We start from the raw sequence: 21,110 nt of genomic DNA on the forward strand, positions 1-21,110 counted from the left end.
GCATCCTCTAAATGCTTTATTCTGAAATTATTGACTAGAAAGATGACCCCTGGAATAGCGTTTGCATAATGGGGAAAATTTGCATTGAAAAAGTTGGAAAGCAACATTGAGTTCTACTTGCTTTCATATATTTACTGCAGTTTTTACAATGTTTTCTCTATAGCAGCTAGATACATTAATTTAAAGCAAGAATTCTCTCAAGGCAGCTATTGTTGGTGTGTCATCCATAAATTTAATATTGGCAGAAGTGAATATTGACCCACCCTATGGTTGGTGGGGTTAAAGGACAGTGCAAAACTGTATTCTTGCATTAAATGACTCAGTGGTACAACTTTGCTTATTGTTGTGCTCCATAGACGATTTAGTATCATGCAGAGATAAAATTTAGCAATGCGGATAGCTGGCTGCATGGGGAAGGATTTTATGATAAAAAAGTATGGTTTGCCTTAGTTTTTTCTAATCTTAAAGAGAGATAATGGAAACATCTGAAGGTGTCATGAGAAGTATTTTTTTTTATAAAAAAAAAAGTTTGCCCAACATCAATGTTTATAACTCTTTAAAAAAAAAGAACTTTTAAGAGCTGAAAGCTTGAGAAACGGTAAATGTCAAGAAAAGACATCATTTCTCCATGGCACCTATTTTCCTTCATTCTGTCTCCCCACTCCTGGTGAATTGTGCTGGCCTTGCTGGCTGGATTGATTTTTCCATATAAAAAATCTGTGCCATATTGTTTCAAGGCCTTAAATTGGAGCGCAGTCTGTTCAAAACGTGTCCATGGAACAAGGGTCAAAACTTTTCCAGTGAAGGGTAATTAAAGGGAAAAGCCATCTGCCTGGGGAAGGCTATCAAATAGCCTAATCCTGAGATAACCCTAGAGACATGAAAGCAGTGTCACTGTGGGAAACTGGTTCAGTACCTCTGGTGCATCACAATGTGTTTGGAGACAAAACTGCCTATGAATTGAATGCTCTCCCTGTGTGTAAATATTAGACCGTGGAAAACACTTGATCAGCATGCAAATGGAAGTGGATACCAGCTGACCTCTCGTTTGCTTGAGGAAAATGGAGGTCTTCCTTCCCAGACCTGCCAGCCTCTTGCAATTGGAACCATATCCTGGTGGGAATAGTCCCTTTGACCCCAGCGTTTTGAATGCTTGTACATTACTCCCATTCAAATAGGCCAGCATAAGCCTTTGCAGTCATAGCTAGTGGAGTGGAATGGTTATGAGTGTTGGACTAGGACCTGGGAAACCAGAGTTTTCAAATCCCCACTTGGCCATAAAGCTCATCTGGTGACTTTGGGCCAGTCGCTGCCTCTCAGGATTGTTGGGGTTAATCGAGATGGGGAAGAACCTCTTACACTATACTGAGGTCCCTTGGAGAAAAAGGTAGCATATTCATGCAATAAGTAAATAAATAAGCCCTTCATGCCATCATGTGAATAGTTGGCTTGTGCTTGGTGGCATTGCCACCCTCCAAGCTTCTAGATGAGAAGAATCCCCATGGGATCAGAGTTGTAATTATGCCAGGAGCCTTCAGACTCTCCAATGTGTGGGATGCGATGGAGGGTATGCAGCCAGCAAGTTTGCAAAAGGAGAATGACTGACCTTATCTATATATATATATATAAGGCTTATGATTGCCTAGTCCATGAAAAGTGAGACTGACGGCACAATCCTTATCTACCCTGAAGGTCCATTAAGCTAAATGGGACTTAGTCCTCAGTGACTGTGCATAGGATTGCAGGTTAAAAACAAAGATTTCTTGCACAGGCATTAGCATGGGATCCACTGTGGAGCTTACTTATATAAACACCTTCGCTTTTGGATCAAAGCAAGGCCAGCATTGTCCCGTATTCTGTTCCCATAGGTGCCTATGGCAAGCCCCCAGGCAGAATCTCAACAGCTGTATCTTATTTAAAGTGAATGAATGCATTACCAGCTGCAAAATCTGATCAACATTATACTTTCTTACAAAAAAAGAAAAATTAACAGCATGATTTAAGCTATATTTTATTTAGCTACATCAATTATTAAAGTTTACATTGATCCCTTATGAAATTTACAAATTAGGCAAATATTTCACTTGTCTTTGGATGTGGGCAATTTCCATGTACAGAATACAAAATTTTTAACAAAATTGTACAAAGATTAATATGAGAATGCTATTTGAAGTACCATTTTACAACATATACAGTTACAAACATGCTTTAAGGAAATAATTGAATCCCAATGTAAGCTGTAAACAGGTTAAAATTAGTACCAATACAACCAGTAATACTTTTAAGGAAGACTAGGTTGATCTGTTTGATAAGACCCCGGTTCTACTAAGCTAACATCCAGCATAGCTTTGGCATATTTTCCACTGGTGTGAGTGGGAGATTAAGTCATGCTTGTAAGACTTTCCAGTTAAGGCTGATCATTATTTAAGGAATTTTCCACTTGAAGTGTTCACCTAGTAATGTCAACAGATACACTAGTCTTGAAAGACTGGGTAAGGTGATAGGATAACTGTAGCTTCAAACATCCAATATGCATTTTTATAAATACTCCAACGAATCATAATGTTTATGAAACAACGGCTTCTTTCTTGCATATTCTTAGCTGGGTGTTAAAAGATATACAGACACGTGAACAAACACTATTAATATACCAATAGTTTGGGGTTGTTGTTTTTTTTAATGATACACAACTCTTCTAATATTGTAAAGTTTGCTTTCTGGTTACCGGTGTTGATGTGTAGAGAAGAATGGCGACCATATTGCACTGATGATTCTCCGAAGTCCAGGAGAGGATACCTTAGTTCTTCATTGATTTTACTCCTGCTTAGAAAAACCCCAAACTCCTGTGAAGCTGTTTCAGTGGGCCTCTGGTAAGGTTTTCTGAATGTTTCCAGTTGATGGCTTATGGGACACCTATATAGATTACAACAGTGCCGCTATCAAATTTTGTCATTTGCACATCTCCATTCCTTTCGCCAGTCAGTTGGTGGAAGCTACATTTGGGGGAAGAGTAAACCAGACAAGATTTAAATAATTGTATTAAGCTGGTCAACATTTTTTTAAACCCTCCTAATAGTTTCTACTAGCCTTTATTGGCACAAGTTTTTTTAAAAAATGTGATGCAAGGGTGATCTGGTTGCGACATGTCACTCTATTGATCGACTGATCTGGCTAGCTAGGTGGGTGTCCCCTTTTGCTCCCTGTGTGTCCCCCCCCAAAGCCGCACACTCGGAGGAAGAGGACGACCAGGACGACCATCCTAGATACGGTTCTTTGGTCAAGGGTATACAATAGCTGCACTCCCTTGCTAGAACCTCCAAACAAGCTAATAGCAAACTCAGGAGGTCTAGGGGTGATGATTACATTTGCCAACCAGGGCCACAAAAAAGAGGTAGATATCGGCAGGCTCAGGAAAAAAGCATTGCCAAAGTACAATTCTTATTAGAAAAATATGGCACTAACACCCCACCAAAACCATCTCAATGAGGATCAGGGATGCTTAGAAGGCATTTGAATGTTTAGAGCAGGGGTCAGTAACCTAAGGCCCATGGGCTGGAAGCGGCCCACAGAGGTCGTTTGGCTGGCCCACGAGCCACCCCCAAACCGAGGTTCCCGCTCGCACGCTGCACTAAACTGGCGTGGCACAGCACAGGGACTAGCTATCACAGTGCCGAAAATTGTGTCTGCGCAGATGCAGACACTGAAAATCACGGGCACGGGTGATCTGGCCGATCTGGCCCAGACGAGATAAACCTTGCTGACCCCCTGGTTTAGAGTCAGCTGTGAAGAAATTGACAGGAGATGCGGTAGGGGTTGAATGGAGTTGGGTACTCCTGGTTGGTTGACACCTTGAGCACTCCTGTTTGAACCGCACTTGTACACATATAGTCCTCAACTTTTAAAAGTGGTAGGGGGAAGAACGGATTTTTGAGAACAGTTGAACTTCTCTGAAAGCCAGCAGCAGCAGCAGCTGACTTTCTGGTGCCACAGAACTCTTATAAGGTATGAACATTAAAATATTATTATCCAAGGAAAGGACATTTTCTGTTCTTAAGCTGCTCTCTTCCATATAGCCCTGCATTGTGTAGCATTTGCTGCATTGAGGAGATCTGTGCAACTACAGAGAATTGTAGCCATTATGAGAGTTGTTTTCAGTGGAAATTTTGAGGTTTAAGTGCAATAGTTGTAGGTTTGCTTGCACAAGTCAATTGGTTCAGGTAAACAGGATGCATTTGCCCCCGTCCCCTGATCGGTTTAAAAACCAGTTAAATAGGTACATTATTCAAACAGTGGTTGGTACCCATAGATGCTTAGAGGAGCTGAAAGTCTGACTGTGCTCACTTGAGACCCTTGGAAGGGTAATACTTGAGCAAACATACAAATTGCTGCATTTCCAAAAGACTTTGCTTGTGAAACAGGTGGAAATCTTGTCTGTAACTGACAATGTTGTATCCCTAGGAAATATCACTTTTTTCTAATATGATCAGCTAAATAGTCCCCCATATAGTCCACATTACAAATAAGAGGCTATGCTAAAGGCCCAGCCCCCACTTTTAAAACCAACTCCAAACAAATAGAACCCAGTATGAAATTTTCAGTGTGCATATCCTACACCTTTAATAGTTGTGTAGAAGAGAAAATTCCTGAAATTCCCTATTAAAGGTGCAAAAGGCTTGTCCTCCCATTTCGTCTGGCTACCCCAATAAATAATTTTCTTCCTCTTTGCTCTTTCTAAGGCAGGTCCAAATGGCAGGCCTATGCGATGATTCCTCCTTAACGTATGTGAGAGTGGATCCCAATCTGCAATCTTAAGGGTTTACGGGAGATAGAAAACATGGGTGAATCTTCTATTTCTGGAAATTTAAGTAGTTCCTTTCCGGTGTCCTTGTACCATAACACCACTCTAGATCATAGCCATTTGGGGTTCGTTATGTGATGAGAGCCCTTGTATAAAAAAATGAAAAGGTACAATCTCTATGGAGTCTGGAGTTTTTATGATGCTCCTGTCCCCGGAACTGGGGCACACATCCAGCTTTAAGAGGACAGCCCTTTATGTGATGGGCTGCCTGGTTTAAGTCTAACTTAAAGGCTAGGATTGTTCTTGGTATGAGCTTTTGTGTGCATGTCAATGCACACGAAAGCTCATACCAAGAACAAAGTTGGTCTCTAAGGTGCTTCTGGAAGAATTTTTTTTTTTTTACTATGCAGACCAACACGGCTACCTACCTGTTAAAGGCTAGGATTCAAGAAGGAAGAGAAGGAGGGGCCTGGAAATGACCATCCATAGCACCAGAAAACCAGAGCAGGCACATAGGCCACTACAGTGAACTGCATTGTATTACAATTATAGTAATTGCTTCTAAGTTTGTATGCAGATAAATTAGTATGCACACATTTTATGAAAACCTCTTGTCTCTTTTGTCCTCACTTTCTCTCCTTTTGTGACACTTCCTTATTTTGGGGCAATCCTTAAGCAGCCTTCCTACTTGGTAAATTCCTTGCTAGCAGGGATTTGACTTGTGTATGTAACTCTGTGAGATGCCATGCTTGCTGCAGACACAGCATAAGTATTATTAATAGCATTTCTGTTCTCTGTTAAATTCAACGGAGCTTCCTTCCATCCGAGTGCCATGGCACGGCTATGACCTTTTATGCCTCTGTATGTCTGCAGCAATTCATCCTCAATCTCCGAGAGCAGGCCAAGATTTCAAAACGCATTGTGAATCTGCTGCCGCAGTAAAAAGTCTAGCGGGAGGAACATTCTCTTTTTATAATCTGAATCACAAAATTAAGCCAGTGCAATGACTGAATGCATTTGAGAGCTCTGATTATTTTCCTCCCCATTAACAGTTAAAAATTTGTGCCCGTGACACATTTCTTAAGATTGGGCTAGGTTGTTTTTTTTTTTAAAAAAAGGAATATTCAAAATGTCAGTAAATCTTACATTGACACACAAACTCTTTTTGCCAAGACTGGCAATTTTGTAAGAACAGACATTTCACTTATTGCCATTCAGTTAACTGAAAGTATGGCCTCTGAGCCTCATGGGCTGTCATTGGAACAGATATAATGTGTGATGAATACATGCGAACAAACCTTAGCCAGTAGGAAGTATAAAGGGGAAGGCTTTTCTGGTAGGCCTAGCTGCATTCATCTGAAGTGCTACTGCCTGGGAAACAGCAAAGATAAGCTCAACCATGAGTTACTCTTACGGCTGACATTAGATGACATTAGAGCCCATCATCCTGAGCCAGCATGAGCAATGCTTAGGGATGATGGAGTAGTAGCCCAACAATATCTGGAGCAGGAAGAGCTAACATGGAGCCCTTCAGAGCCTCCTTATCATTGGGCATGGTGGCTGGGGTAATGGGAGTTGGAGTCCCCTGATGGCCAACTCTGATCTGAGGGTCAATAGCATCCCTGCTCTAATGGATTAATCAGTACTTGTTGACCAGAACTACAGGCATAGCTTAGACCAGGCACCCCAAACTTGGCCCTCCAGTTTTTGGGACTACAGTCCCATCATCCCTAGCTAACAGGACCACTGGTCAGGGATGATGGCAATTGTAGTCCCAAAACAGCTGGAGGGCCAAGTTTGGGGATGCCTGGCTTAGACTCAAGCAGTGCTTAATTTGTAAGAATCTTCGCACTTGAAAGTGTGTGGATTCCATACAGACAAATGCACAACAAAGAGCATGATCCATATAGTTGTAGGGGATGCGCCATGCAACTTTTGTAGACAGGTTTGAAATCCTGAACTCTGTCCCCACCCCCTTCCCTTCTCTGGCACCCCAAAATGCACGTTTCAGTTCAGAATATCTGTAGACCAGGTCACGGTTAAAGAGCATCTGTTTCTGCTCTGTTGTTAGGGCAGAGCAGTTTCCCCCAAACAGAACCAGCTACAAAATAGCTTTTAGTTTGCAAACAGATATTCTGTAAGGAGGGATGGGAAATCCACCTAAGTGCATGTTTATCACCCAGACTCCGTACTGTTAACTTGCATGCATTATGCTTCAAGGCGCATTAGAGATTGTCTCTGCACACAGTCATGAAACACTGGAAGTGGGGGAAGGAGACGATTGATTCCATACTCGGAAACACTTCTGAAGCTAGTGACTCGAGGAGTCTGCCTCCTCCTAATTCTGATTCCCACAGTGCCCCTAAACTCCAAAGTGCTGAGTGAGTGGATGTGGTCGCTTTGGCTTGAGATCCTTAAGCTGATACCACTCCCCTCTCGCTTAATCTGCCACCTGCTGTAATTGACACACAGGTGGACCTTGCCCCCTTTTTATCATTATAAAAAGGCACACTTCTTTTTTCAAAAAAAAAAAAAAAGTGATGTAGCTGGCTGGGATCTTGGAAAAACTTAACATGATGCAGACAAAGCTTTTAAATACATTTGGTACTTCCAGCATCACATATAAGCCAAGGTTTACTTTCAAGGAAGAAACCTTATTTATTTTTTGTTGTTGACCGAGGCTTCTTGAGACTTGCAAACATCAACTGTTTTCTGGTGGGTTTCTTGGTTATCTCAGTGCAGGCTGTTTGGGGCCGAATGAATGCCCATTTCTTTAGAATCACTTATCAAATTCCTTCACCGGCTTCCTTTGTGACTAAGCCTAAGTGTGTATAACTGAAATAACCCACATTCTTTCCCTGTTTACTCCTGCCTCTCCTCCTCTCACCCTTCCTCTCCTGGCTCTCTGGTGGCAAACAAAAGCAAGTGCTTCTCAGCACACAGTTAAACCTTGGGATTCGCTACCAAGAGATGCAGTGATGGTCGCTAACCTGGATGGCTTTAAAAGGAAGTTAGACAAAATCGTGGAGGATGGGCTATCAATAGCTACTAGTCGTGGTGGCTATATTTACCTCTAGCATCTGAATACCAGTTGCTGGGGAACATGAGCTGGGACTGTGCTATTGTGCTCATGATCTGCTTCTGAGCTTCCCATCAGCATCTGGTGGGTCACTGTGGGAACAGCACACCAGACAAGATGAATTTGGGTCCAATTCATCAGGGCTTTTGCATCACAGACTTCTGGTTAGCCCTTGAGACAGGGACTTGTACTCTTCCATGCTGTAAGATGGCATGTACATTATGTATTTTTTATTTTTATATCCCATCGTTCCTCCCAAAGAAGTCCAGGGCAGCACTGATGATGCAATATATATATTTTTAAAAAGAAACAGACGAAGAATAGCGCTGAAAATGTTTTGGTGGATTTCATTTTCTTCCCAGCTTCTACGCAGGTAGGTTTCACAAAACTTACGGCACTGTCAGAAATGCAATTCTGACTTTGGCTGAACTGCTTAGCAAAATGTAAAGTTGTCCTTGAAGGGCCAGTTGCTGTCCCTTAACGACACTCACTCCTGATTAGTCTTGCTAGTTCCAAGAAGCTGACATTTTGAGAGAATTGATTTGGGGGCTTATAGCCTGTGTCATTTTTTATTTATTACAGCCAAGCTACCTAAGGCTATGCCATTATCCTGATGTATATAACAAGAGGTGCTGCCAGATGCAAAGCTATCAAGTGCATGTTTTATTCATCTGCAAATAGCGTGCTTCTCTAAAAGGCAGCTTGGGCATCCTTTTGATCCTTGCTGTGACATATTTACATGTCCTACCTGTGTGCTTCTGGAGCAGCGGAAGCATCTGCATTTATATGGTGCCCTCTAGACTAGAGAGCATTGATCCTTTGCACCTCCTATTCTTTAACCTGCAGAAGCCCCACTTGGGTTCAAAAGTGCTACTTCAGCTTTATACCGCAGAAATGCAGTCTTAAAAGCAAAGAGCTCTCAGGTTCACAATGCAACAGACTCTTTGAATTGGATGGCACATGAGCCCCTGCTATGACAGCTGGTTAGTCGAGTGCCCTTGTGCTTTGTCTTTTTGCTGTGGTAGAATAACACAGCTGACTCCTTGGGACCTCACATCAAAGGACCTTTGAGTTCTTCCCTCTTAACAAGACAGTCAAGGTGATACCTTTTTAATTAAATAGGGACGTTCCAAATGGTGGACTGTACCCAACACTAGTCCTCCTCATTCAATTAATGGACTGAAATTTGCCATCACGCTGGATAAAACCCTTTAAAAAAAAAAAAAAACCACCTCTTAGCCACTACACATAGTTCCCTGGGATAGCTACACAGCCTGTGGTTACAGCTCTACCAGTGGTGAAATCCATGTGGAATTGAAAGCTGCATGCACACCATAATTTAAAGCACATTATTCCCTCCCCAGGAATCCTGGGAACTGCAGTTTCCCCCTCACTGAGCTAAAATTCCCAGCACCCTTAAGAAACCAGCTCCTGAAATTCTTTAGGGGAAGTCATGTGCTTTAAAATGTTCAGTGTGTACATTCAGAAGTGTGTAACCTGTGGCCTGAAGATGTTTCTGGGTTATAATTTCCACCATCCTTGACCATTGGCCATACTGGCTGGGGCTGATAGGAGCTGGTTTTCAACAACAACACTGGAGGCCCACAGATTCCCCATGCCTGGTTTATAGAGTGTCCATTCAGCAAAGTTGGTTGTTACAGAGCTAAATGGTAATGGGTGCCTTTGGTTTATATATATCGCCTGTTCCTTTAAGAACAATCTGGCATGAAGAAATCCTCCAAGTTAATGTGCTAAGGAAAGCATCTCCGTGTAAATTTCTTAGTGATAATTTTAATGTTTTATGTAGAGACCGCTTTGAGGCTTTTTCTACAATCAAGCTTTACGAAGTCACAAATAAAATAAATTCCAGGAAAGCATTCCCTGCCACATGGCTGTGTATCATGCTGCTGTGAAAATAGAAGGGCATTACAAAATCTAGTGAGAGCCTTCCCACATGAAGATCAGATCCTTGACACAATTTCACATGAATCCTGCCATAGGTTGACTCAGAGAAGGTGGAAGGAATCTCTCATAATAACACTGAATACCATCAGACAACTCTGGGTGTTATTTGACTAGTCATACTCAGAATAGCCCCACTGCAATCAATAGGTTTAAGTTAATTATAACGTAAAGGTAAAGGGACCCCTGACCATTAGTCTAGTCGTGTCCGACTCTAGAGTTGCGGCGCTCTCTCCCAGTACTGGCCGAGGGAGCCGGCGTACAGCTTCCAGGTCATGTGGCCAGCATGACTAAGCCGCTGCTGGTGAACCAGAGCAGCACACGGAAACACCGTTTACCTTCCCACCGGAGTGGTACTTATTTATCTACTTGCACTTTGCTGTGCTTTCGAACTGCTAGGTGGGCAGGAGCTGGGACTGAGCAACGGAGCTCACCCTGTCGCGGGGATTCGAACCGGCGACCTTCTGATCAGCAAGCCCTACACTCTGTGGTTTAACCCACAGTGCCACCCTCTTTAAACTCACTTTAAATCCACTTATTTCAGTGGGTCTACACTATGACTGATGCTACCCTCTGGAGTTCCACATACTCCAGGTAGATCCATTTTTATAGATTGTGTCCACCTTATTCTTAAGCGAGATAGACTTATTGGATGGTTCTGCCCAAGGGATTCCATCTTTCGGGTTTTATAATAATGAATTATTATCACTTTCATGTGCAGATTGGGGGGAGGGGGGGACCCTCTTGCCTTTGGCTAGTGGAAAACTGCAAAAAGACAGCAGGGCATCAAATGGGTCCCATTCTCTGTGCAGCTTCAGAGAGTGAAATAATTGACAGAGAGCCCAGTACTACTCACTCATTTGGAACCGTGCCCCGGAGTTCACATAAAACAAGTACTTTTATTGTGCTGTTTCTTCCCCCCCCCCTTTGAGTTCATTCCCCCCCCACCGCTCCCTCCCTGTTGCTCTATTTTCAGAGCAAATAAAATCACAAAGACGGAGGCCAAAGGAAATTGTTTGTGGTCTGAGGTTAGCAAAATGCCCCCGAAACCATTTGGAAATGAATGCACAAGTTTGCAAACGGGCATATGTTTCTGGTGAACACATTTGGCATTCCCTACGCTGTCACCCAAAACAATGCTGAGGGGCAGCCTTCGACAGTCCCATCCAACTGGCGCCTGGTTTTATTACCAAACACTTATGAATGACCCTTTGCCTAAAATTAGCCCAAGCACTGTAGGGTTTTTTGGATACCTCAGGGGAAGGGCACTCTGGAATGAAGGGGCATGCATCTCCTGTGGGAGCAGTGATGTCTGTGGAGTTTTCGCCTGGAGGCCGCATTAGCTGGAAGACAGGAGAGAGAGAGAACATGAAAAGAGCAAGATGTCAAAATGAACGCCAGGTAAACAATAACGGGTTGCTGTTCGGAAGCGGCATAAGGCATGTCTGCTTTCAGCAAGATGTCATTTCCTGCACCTTGTGGGATCCCTAGAAAGATGGCGGTTTGAACTTCATACTACTTCCAAAGTATAAAATTCCAACGTAGCAAGTCTGTCTTCTTCCAGAAGCACTTGGCTTCCCATCCCACCCCAGAATTTGCCCAATTTTTCAGAAGTCTCAGACCATTGTAAATTGCAGGACCTTCAGCTGTCTGTGGTTCAGCCAAACCTCTGCAAGTACTCTTATGGCACATGTCCTATATATGTCTACTCAGAAGTAAGTCACATCTGAGTTCATAGAATCATACAATTGTAGAGTTGGAAGGGGCCCAAGGGTCATCCAGTCCACCCCCTGAAATGCATGAATCTAAACTAAAGCATCACATCTAAACCTATGTGGATTCTGCACATTTGTTCATGTATCAAATATTATAAAATCTACACCTGGGCACAAAATATGAAACTGAGTAGTTCTGCAGGCTTAAGTTAAATTGCCATCCTAAGCAAAACGTTCTAGGGAGTAAGGCCTAATGATCACAGTGTGGCTGCTTCTGAGTCAGCATGGATTGTCCTGCATGTTCCCTGGAAATTAATGGAATTTTAAGAAGTGTTTATACTTGGCTGAGTCATGTTCTTTGATTTTAATGCATGGAACAAAAGTGTTGTGTGCAAGAACTCTTAATATCCATTCAGGGTTTAATTGTTTTTTCTTTAAATTTTGTAAGCCACCTGGAGAGCCTTTTTATATGGAAAATTGGGATTTAGTAGATAGAATAAATCAGGCATGTCCAACCAGTAGATTGAGATCTACCAGTAGATCCCTGGCTAATCCTGGTAGATTGCGGGACCCTTATCGACTGTGGGATTAAATAAAGTTTACCAAAAGTTAAAGAATAAAGCTGAAGAACTCTGGCAATCCTACCCCAAAAAAGCTCAACAACTACGCTCCTCCTCCCTCCAATGACAATGGGTAGATCACTGCCAGTTTTTTTAGTACTAGGAGTAGATCACAGTCTCTTGGGAGTTGGACGTGCCTGGCTGGAATAAATAATGTCAGAGGAGACCTGATAAAGATCTTTTTTCTAACAAGAAACAAAACACTTTTGCACCCAGAACAAAACAGGGGCTAATAGTATTTATGGAGTTCTCTGAAAAGGCATGCCACTTACATTGACGCTGTAAATATTTTTTTATTTCATAAAATTTACAAATGGATTGATTGTAAAAAAGAAAAAAAAAACCCTCAAGCAGTTTACAAAATAGACCATGTTTAGGGTCCCTCCAGACATCCCATTTATTGCACTTTCATGACCATTTGTGCTCACATGCTCCCGAGGCAGTTATATGTGATTCCACCTTCATACTGCTTCATTTCTAATCAGCACATGTCCCATAACTTCCTGCTGAACTCCTACAACTTGTTATGGCATCCTGGTTTATTTTTATCCCACTTTTGTTAACAGCAGTAATGTGGCAGCACTGTGGAAGCATTGCAGAACAAACTAAAGCAGAATAAACCCACCACTTAATTATTGAGTCGAGAACATGTTGCAGAAAAAGGACTGCAATAAAACACCAGTGGTGGGGGAGATGTTCAGAGATATTCAGAGTAGCCCCATCCTAATCAGACAAAGAGCCGATGTAGTATTGTGGTTATATCCTGAGCTGTGAGCTTGTTCTAGTCTCACCTTAGACATACATTCATATCGGAGACAGACAAAAAGTTAAGTCATTGGCCATCAGAGAGGAAAGGTAAAGAAGAGGTGGTGGTTGAATCAACCCTCTCCCCCTGTGGCTGTAATACTGGCCTACCTTACAGGGCTGGCATGCAAAACATGTTTGAACACTTAGGGGGAAAGTGCTGTACAAGTACTAAGCAACACTACCGATGCGCCTTTGAGCCTTTCAGTGCTGGAAAGGTGGGGGGATAAAGTTCGCAGGCCAGTGTAGTGGCTAAAAGCCTAGTTTTGGATGCGTGGAAATGCTCAAAGCTCAGTTCTGATGCTCAGTGGGTGGCCTCAGCAAGCCACTATCTTCCAAGAGAGTTGGGAAGCTAAAATGTAAAGTCAAAATAACAAATGCAATAGTCTTCTTGAAGCCTCTGGAATGGTAAGGTGTGCACATCTTCCTTATTCTTACTGTAGGCCTCCACCTGTTTATGCAAACCCAGGTATATGCAAAATGATCTGGGAAAGCATACTAAGTACTGCAGACCCCTTTCTGCCTGCTGCTCTGTTAAGAGAAATGCTTTGCAGGATGGAAAACTCAGGTGACTTCAGGGCAACTCACTCCCTTAGGGAATATTTTTCTGAATTCACCATAGATGAAGTCTGCCTCTTCATCTGTGCACCAAAAGGTGGATCACAACTCTGGCTACTTGTTGTATTCCCTCAGTTCCATTCTTGTTTCATTTTGGCTACCTCCACCAGAGAGGACTGGGAATGTACATTCCCGCCAGCTAGTACTCAAGCAATGCTCTTTTTTGCCTAAGGCTGCCGTCTACTCCAAGCTAATTGCTCCAGAGTGTTGTATCAGTCAAGCAAAGCAGACTACAGTACCGCAGAGGGTAAGTGGTCTGGGAGCTGTCAGCTTTACTCAGAAAAGTGAATCTGTCCTCTGAAAAGTGGGGAGTGGCAGGGAGGGCAATCATGCAAATATCTTACTCTTCTGGAGAATCAGTATATGAGATGATGTGATTTCACCCATCTCTCTGTCAATGCGCTGTTAAAAATTGTTGAAAGCTGTAGGAATCTGGGAGGGTGTCAAATAAGGCAGGAGGTTTAAAAGAAGAAGCAAAGTCTGACCTCCCCTTGCCTGATAAAGGTAGTCAAATAACTAATAAATCATCATAGGAATCAATAAAGCAGCAGTCCAGGCAGATATTAGCCAGGTATTATAGGGAATGGAAAACAGTGAAATAATTGCAAACACATAGGAGAGGAGTCACGAATATTTGCACAGGGACACAAGCTGCATAACACAAGCTGCCCTCTTCAGATGTTGTAGTTTACTCATGTGTTACAGCACATAGAGATGAATTAACCCATCTACGTTTACAGTTTGCACTTCTTTCACGACTTTATTGTGGTAGAATCTTCCTACCAGGCTAGTTAAATGTAGCATTTAAATGCAACATCTTTCACAAGCCCTGAAGGAGCTGGTGTGATCATGAATTCTTTATTTGCCATCTTCTCGTGCGCACGAAAAGAAATGGCTTTGCACTGAAATCTCAAAAGTGGCATGTCGTAGGCGCAGCATCTCTTAATGGAAGCCATTCTCTCTTTTTTTAAAGAGAGTTGCGGCTGCAAAAATAATACTATGGGAGGCAAACAGCTTTTTTTTTAAAGGAAAAGAAAGCCTGGCTTCAAACGTAGCTGCCCCAGAAATCCCCATACACACGCTGGAGATAAGAGATGTACAAAAAGACAGCTGAGACGGGGAAACGGAGTCAGATCACAGAGTCCCTTACCTGGCCTCTGTCCGTCGATCAGGAGCACGCCAGCCAGGAGCAAAAACCAAGTGAAAAGGAGCTGCTGGAATCTCATTTTTGCAGACCGGATCCGATATTTGTAACACTTGCAGCCAATTTGCAGACACCCTCCCGGAAATGTGTCTGCAGTATCTGTGGCTCAGCTCACATTCTAATGGCAAGCTTTCGAAATGGGCTCCCAGCTGCCTTTTTCAGCAAGGTTAATGATCATACACAAGGCAAGGTTACTGGTTCTGCACTGTGGTCAGTGCCTCCCTCTGTTTCCCTCTTCTTCTTCTTCTTTTTGTCACTCCCACTTATTTTCCATAAGCAAACAACAGGAAGAAAAGCCCCTGTAAACGGCAGCTTCTGTAAACGTCCGTGAAAGAAGCAGCCCTGCGAACAATGGTCCCAACAACTTCCCTTTCGATTCATTCCAGGCAAGGCTATATATGCAAAGCGAGCTCTAGCCTTCCTCCTCCCATTTGCAACTGTTTATGCTTTGCTGCGTTTGCCCATGTTGGTCCCACATGCGGAAAAGCCAGGGAAGGGGCAGGAAGTCTTTCCTTTTGTCCACCTCTGAAAAGGCATCCTCAAGAGGACCAAAAAGCATTGTGGGCCCCTCTTGTGGAGCCCCCCCCCCACCGCAAATCTTTATCCCTTATCAACTAGCTGCAAAGTAGCATCTATTCAAAGTGAAAATGTAAGCTGTTGAATGTAATGTGCCTCTTCTCTAGGGCCAAGTATTTTTCTTTCATTCAGGAACTGGGATTTCTGGGCTTGCCTACATGGTCCTTTAAGACTGTTTAAATGGGTACTGACTGCAGAATTGTCTGAAAAGTACATCTCACTAAAAGCAAGCAGACGCTCCTATCCCCACTCCTTACCAAGTCATAGTTTCAATTTTGGCACAGATCCCAGACTGAGTAGCCTACCATCACCAAAATGTGCCACCTGCGTCATGCCACCGCTTTTAATGCTTGCAATGTAGACATCTGCTTTTAATGTATGCAGTGTTTTAACTCTGACTTCTTTGCAAGGCACTCTGAGGATAAAGTCACTTGGCTCCATAGCCGGCTCAATGCCACATTTGTGGAAGTCCCCAGGCAGGTGTCCATCACAACATCTTCTGTGATGTCATGGGATCTGTTTCAATTGATGCCTCCTGATGACGTTTGACAATGTGCTTGCAATGCTGTACCCAGCCATGTTTTCCCTCAAGCCCATCTTGGCTTATTAAAGCTAAGGGGGCGTCAGTGGGTGGGACCACGTTTGGGAACAGGCTTATAGTCCATGTCCACCAGTAGAGACTCAAATGACCTCAGGGGCTACAATTGCCTTTTGCCAGCTTCAGTAGGTTAAGACACTAACAGCTATTTTTGGAAACAAAATAGAAAATTCTTTCCAGTAGCACCTTAGAGACCAACTGAGTTTGTTCTTGGTATGAGCTTTCGTGTGCATGCACACGAAAGCTCATACCAAGAACAAACTCAGTTGGTCTCTAAGGTGCTACTGGAAAGAATTTTCTATTTTGTTTCGACTATGGCAGACCAACACGGCTACCCACCTGTAACTGGAGCTATTTTTGGGCCAGGATAGCCTGACAACTGTCATACATGCATGGGTAACCTTCATACTGGATAACTATAACATGTTCTATGTTGGCTGCTGCCCCTAATGTTAGCCTGGAAGCTGCAGCTAGTGCAAAATGCTCCTGTTCAGCTACTCACTGGGGCTGACCATCACCATCATGTCAGGCTGCTGTTGGGAGAATTGCACTTGCTCAATTCAAGGTGCCGGTACTCATGTACCCTATGAAGTTTGGAACCAGGCTACCTTAAAAATCATTGTGATTTTTTTTGTGATAGCACTGGGGCAGCACTGTAGAACAACTAACAAAGCAGAATAAATTCACCAGTATCATTGTATCAAGATTTGTAGAATACACCCACAATTTAAAACAACAACAACAAACAACAACAACAACAGTGGAGAGTCCCTAGATGAGAAAGTATGTGCTTGAGATCTATGGCAATATTGAGACAATGGTCTCAGGATCTCTTTGCAGCCACTATAAAACTGGCTGACTGTTGCTAGAAATTTGCAAACCAAAAACACAAGGAGAGCCAAGTGAAGAAACAATGGCTGACTGCCAAATTAAATTTCAGGTTTCTCTTTGAAAGGTGTGTTGAAATCTATTTAGAACTGTTTTGCTGAAGCAGCCAGTCTTTCAGCATAACCTAATATAACCTGCAGATGTTCCCTTTCAGAGGTGCTGTGCCTCTAACAGCTTTATGGCAGCCAGATAGTAAAAAAATAATAATAACTGGAGTATTGCCAACCTGGGACAAGGTGCACTTGTTGAGTTTGCTTCATGTCACATTATTGGCCATAAGAGAGGAAAGGCAAGAAGAGGTGGTGGCTGCATTTTAGAGTGAGAGCAGCAATCTCGTGCACAGGTGCATCACATCATTAGTTGTGGAAACTGGCTTCCATCTCAGCCATGCAATTACCCTTGTCTGACTTCCCTCTTAGAAAAAGGACCATTATAGCTTTGCGATTTCATCTGCATACCTTAGGGTTGATCAGGGGAGGATGGAATATGGTCTGCCTGCATTCCTTAGCCATCTTTCTGATGACTCCACAGCCACTGCATTAATTTAGCTGAGAGGCAGCTGACCATGATAAGAAGAACTGCCTGCTGTGCATGTAACGCTAAATAATAATTTAGCATTACATGCATGAATGTGGGGCTGATGTGCTCGTCCCTGCCTTCTCTCCTTCTGGTAAAAAAGGTAAAGGTAAAGGAACCCTGGACAACTAAGTACAGTCAAAGGAGACTATGGGGTTGCGGGTTGCGGTGCTCATCTTGCTTTCAGGTCGAGGGAGCCGGCGTTTGTCCACAGACAGCTTTGTGGGTCATGTGGCCAGCATGACTAAAACCACTTCTGGTGCAATGGAACACAGTGACAGAAACCAGAGCGCACAGAAACACTGTTTACGTTCCCACTGCAGCAATACCTATTTATCTACTTGCACTGGTGTGCTTTTGAACTGCTACGTTGGCAGGAGCTGGGACAGAGCAACGGGAGCTCACTCCATCACTCAGATTCGAACTGCCAACGTTCTGATTGGCAAACCCAAGAAGCTCTGTGGTTTAGACCACGGTGCCACCCGTGTGCCTTCTTCTTCTGGTACATCTGTCATATCTGAATCTTTCACTTCTGTTTTTAACTAATTGTGGTTACTTGCTATCTATGTTTGAACCAGGAACTGTGTTTAACCTTAATTGTTGTTTAGTTTAGAAGTAGAGGATCTGAATTATAGAACTGTAGACTTGGAAGGGACTGTGGGGGTCATCTAGAGCACCCCCTGCAATGCAGGAAAGTTTTGCCCAACACAGGACTTGAACCCACAACCCTGAGATTAAGAGTATTGGGCTCTACCAACAGAGCTATCCCAGGACTGTGGACACCCAGATGCTGTTGGACTCCCCTCACGCTTGGTCAATTTGGCCCATGCTCAAGGATGATGGGAATTATAATCCAGAAACATCTGCAGGGCCTGAGCCCTGGTTTAGTCAGTGAAACAAAGCAAAGACCATTCATCATAGTTTGAAAGGTTGGTTTTAAATTTTTTGTTTTTAAATCAGTTATATAAACTTTAAAAGCACAAACTAAAGAACCAACAACCACAAGCATATGCAAAAGGGTAGGGAAATACAATGGAGAAAAGAAATGTCTGGTCAAATAGCATCCTCGCACTTGCTGTTCTAGAGCATTGCAAAGTCAATATTTCAATAAATTTATTCATTGGCTCTCCATTATCAAGTTGATTTTCTGCTGTAGGTCAGTTTTGATAAAACAACAGTATTCCATATTCTACTATACAATTTGGAAATCTATGGATCAACTATTTTCTTCCAGCTAGCTGCTATCCACATTTTGATGCCAGCAATTTCAAGGCCACTGTCATTAACCAATATAATAATTATACTATTTTAGGATTTTGTAGTATTAGCCAGTCATCTCATGAATCAAATTTAAAACATTAGTCCAAATAGACTGCAATACCCCAAATATGCAGGAAATCTGCACGGACACCCTCACCTTGCCAACAAGAGTTGTCCACCAAGTTATAAATCTGACTTCACTTGCAAAGGAGTTAGATACTACTGAGACTATTTTAAAAAGCATTTTTTTAAAAAGATCAACGGACACCCATTTAGTCCACATATACCTCCGTACACAGTCCCATTGCTTTAGTTGGACCTCTTGCCTCAAATCTATTGCTCATTTTTCATAAAAGTACAAGATCTCTCTCTCTCGATCTCTCTCAGCTGTTCTATAATAAAGCATGAAACTGTCTTATAAGGGCTTTGCTTTTTATTGGGGTTAGTGTTCTATCTAGTCTCCCATTCTGTTACATTTCTAAATAACCTTTAGGTTGGTAGTCATCACTGCCTCCTGTGGGAGTGAGTTCCACAGTTTATGCATTGCATGAAGAACTACTTTCTTTTATCCATCATGAATCTTCAAACACTCAGCTTTATTGGACGTCCACGAGTTCTAGTGTTATTAGAAAGGGAGAATGGCCTTTCTCTCTTCACTTTCACCATGCCATGCTTTATTTTATAAACTTCTATCATGTCACCTCTTACTTGCCTTTTCTCTAAACTAAAAGTCCCATACATAGCTATCTTTCTTCATAGATGAGTCATTCCATCCCCTTGGTAATTTTGGTGGCCCTTTTCTGAACTGTGTCCAACTCCTTTTTGAAGTGAGGCGACCAAAACTGTATTCCCAATTTTACAAAGCAGTAAATATTGTGTTTCCCCTAGTCCCTGCCCCCATTAGTTCAAAATGCCTTTACATGTGCTCACAACAAGCACATGAACACACACTTTCTTTCCTGGCTTTATAACTTCCAGTTCTAGCAACTGACCAAGAAGATAAAACTCTTGGCAAACTTGTAAAATTTGGGCCATTGATTTTAGTAGAACAAGGACCAGACCCGTTTAACTACAGATGCGATTCTTAAGGAACAGGAGCACATTGCCCTGCTCTCTCCTTCACTCCTGAAACACAAAACCCTCTCTATGTTGCAGGATGTGCTTGTGTATGCCAGTGTTCTTCATGACTCCAAGTCTTTGTTTTCTTTCTAAAGAGGAAGACAAGTGGGGTTTTGCAAATGCAACTGAAATGGTTGTGTATTGCTCCAAATTATTATAAAGCAACACTATTATCCAGAAATCAAGTTTGCATATTGAGCCAAATATGAGGGGTGTCTATTAGGGTCAGGTCTGGTCAAAATATCTACATTTGTAAAAGTCAGTCTTAAGCAGCCACTTTTTCCCTGAATTCTAGAAACAATTGCAACTCTTGGCTTAAGGTGTCAAATACATTTTGCATATGAATCTTCCCTCCAGGTTTGCTCAATTGAGCTTTGCCTTTTGTAAAAAAAAAAAAAAAAAAAAGTCTCCAGCTCCTGCTTCCTGAGACCTACTGCTGAGTTTCTTTGCTAGACTTTTCTTCTTTCTCAGAAGGACCTCCTAATATTTGTCATCACAGGTGAAAAAAGTAAAACAGCAGTGAGTTATTACCATTTCAACTGGTTCTAAACCTTTGTGGAAAACTTTGAGGTGGATTATTCACTAGATGTGACTGTGAAGATCTGCGTTACTCCTTTCCCAATCTTTGGAACTCCCTGCCTATTGAAATTAGGCAGTCAGCCTTGTTAAACTGTTTTGGAAGCCTGCTGAAAACTTAAAAAAAAATTAAGCACTTTTACTGATTTTATCTGTGTTGTAAAGATAATTATGTTAAGTACATATGTTTTTTTTAAAATGTTTTTTCGGATTTTAGCTATATTTTATCTACAGTTCTCTTATGGACACCACTTAGAGACCTCTTTGAATAAGTGGTTAATAAATCTTCTTAAATAAATCAATAAATACATATGCGGGGAAATACCATTTAATATTACTAGATAGTATTCATACAGTATAGCACTGTGTACAAAGCATTTCACATGAATTCTTTCCTTTTGATCCTGAAGACAACCCAGGCAGGTTTGGCATTATTAACCCCGTATTGGTTGAACAGAGACAGGGGCTTCTCTGTCTCCATCCAGCACTCTAACTACTCTACCTCACTGTCTCATGGCAGATTTGTTTCCTGAACATGTGTTCTCAGATTAAAACCCATTGCTCCATATTGAATGGGTTCACTGCACTGCAAACAAGGAAATAAACAAAATGCTAAAAGGTTGAGTTAAACCCAAGGCCAACAACTTTGCACTCCAGTCAGCAATGGGGTTTGCAATATGGTTTCACACTCTTCTTGGACTTGACTGCTAACTATGT

At 42.3% G+C, this 21,110-nt stretch overlaps 1 protein-coding gene across 1 annotated transcript; it reads right to left on the reverse strand.

Annotated features, from left to right (window-relative positions):
* Positions 1–1,991: 1,991 nt before the first annotated feature.
* APELA (apelin receptor early endogenous ligand) lies at positions 1,992–15,259 on the reverse strand. Its single transcript, XM_033160438.1, has 3 exons — positions 14,747–15,259; positions 11,093–11,182; positions 1,992–2,993 (listed from the first exon to the last, which is right to left on the reverse strand). Exons 1-2 carry the CDS (start codon positions 14,820–14,822, stop codon positions 11,094–11,096), a joined length of 165 nt encoding a protein of 54 aa, XP_033016329.1. The 5' UTR covers positions 14,823–15,259; the 3' UTR covers positions 1,992–2,993; position 11,093.
* Between the last annotated feature and the right edge of the window lie 5,851 nt (positions 15,260–21,110).

The sequence above is a fragment of the Lacerta agilis genome, chromosome 9 (genome assembly GCF_009819535.1).
Source record: "Lacerta agilis isolate rLacAgi1 chromosome 9, rLacAgi1.pri, whole genome shotgun sequence".
NCBI lineage: Eukaryota > Metazoa > Chordata > Lepidosauria > Squamata > Lacertidae > Lacerta > Lacerta agilis.

Coding starts and splice junctions, on each gene's coding strand:
- APELA (XM_033160438.1), bottom strand. CDS start 14,822: ATGAGATTCCAGCAGCTCCTTTTCACTTGGTTTTTGCTCCTGGCTGGC. Junction 11,183..14,746: donor GATCGACGGACAGAGGCCAG/GTAAGGGACTCT, acceptor CCTGTCTTCCAG/CTAATGCGGCCTCCAGGCGA.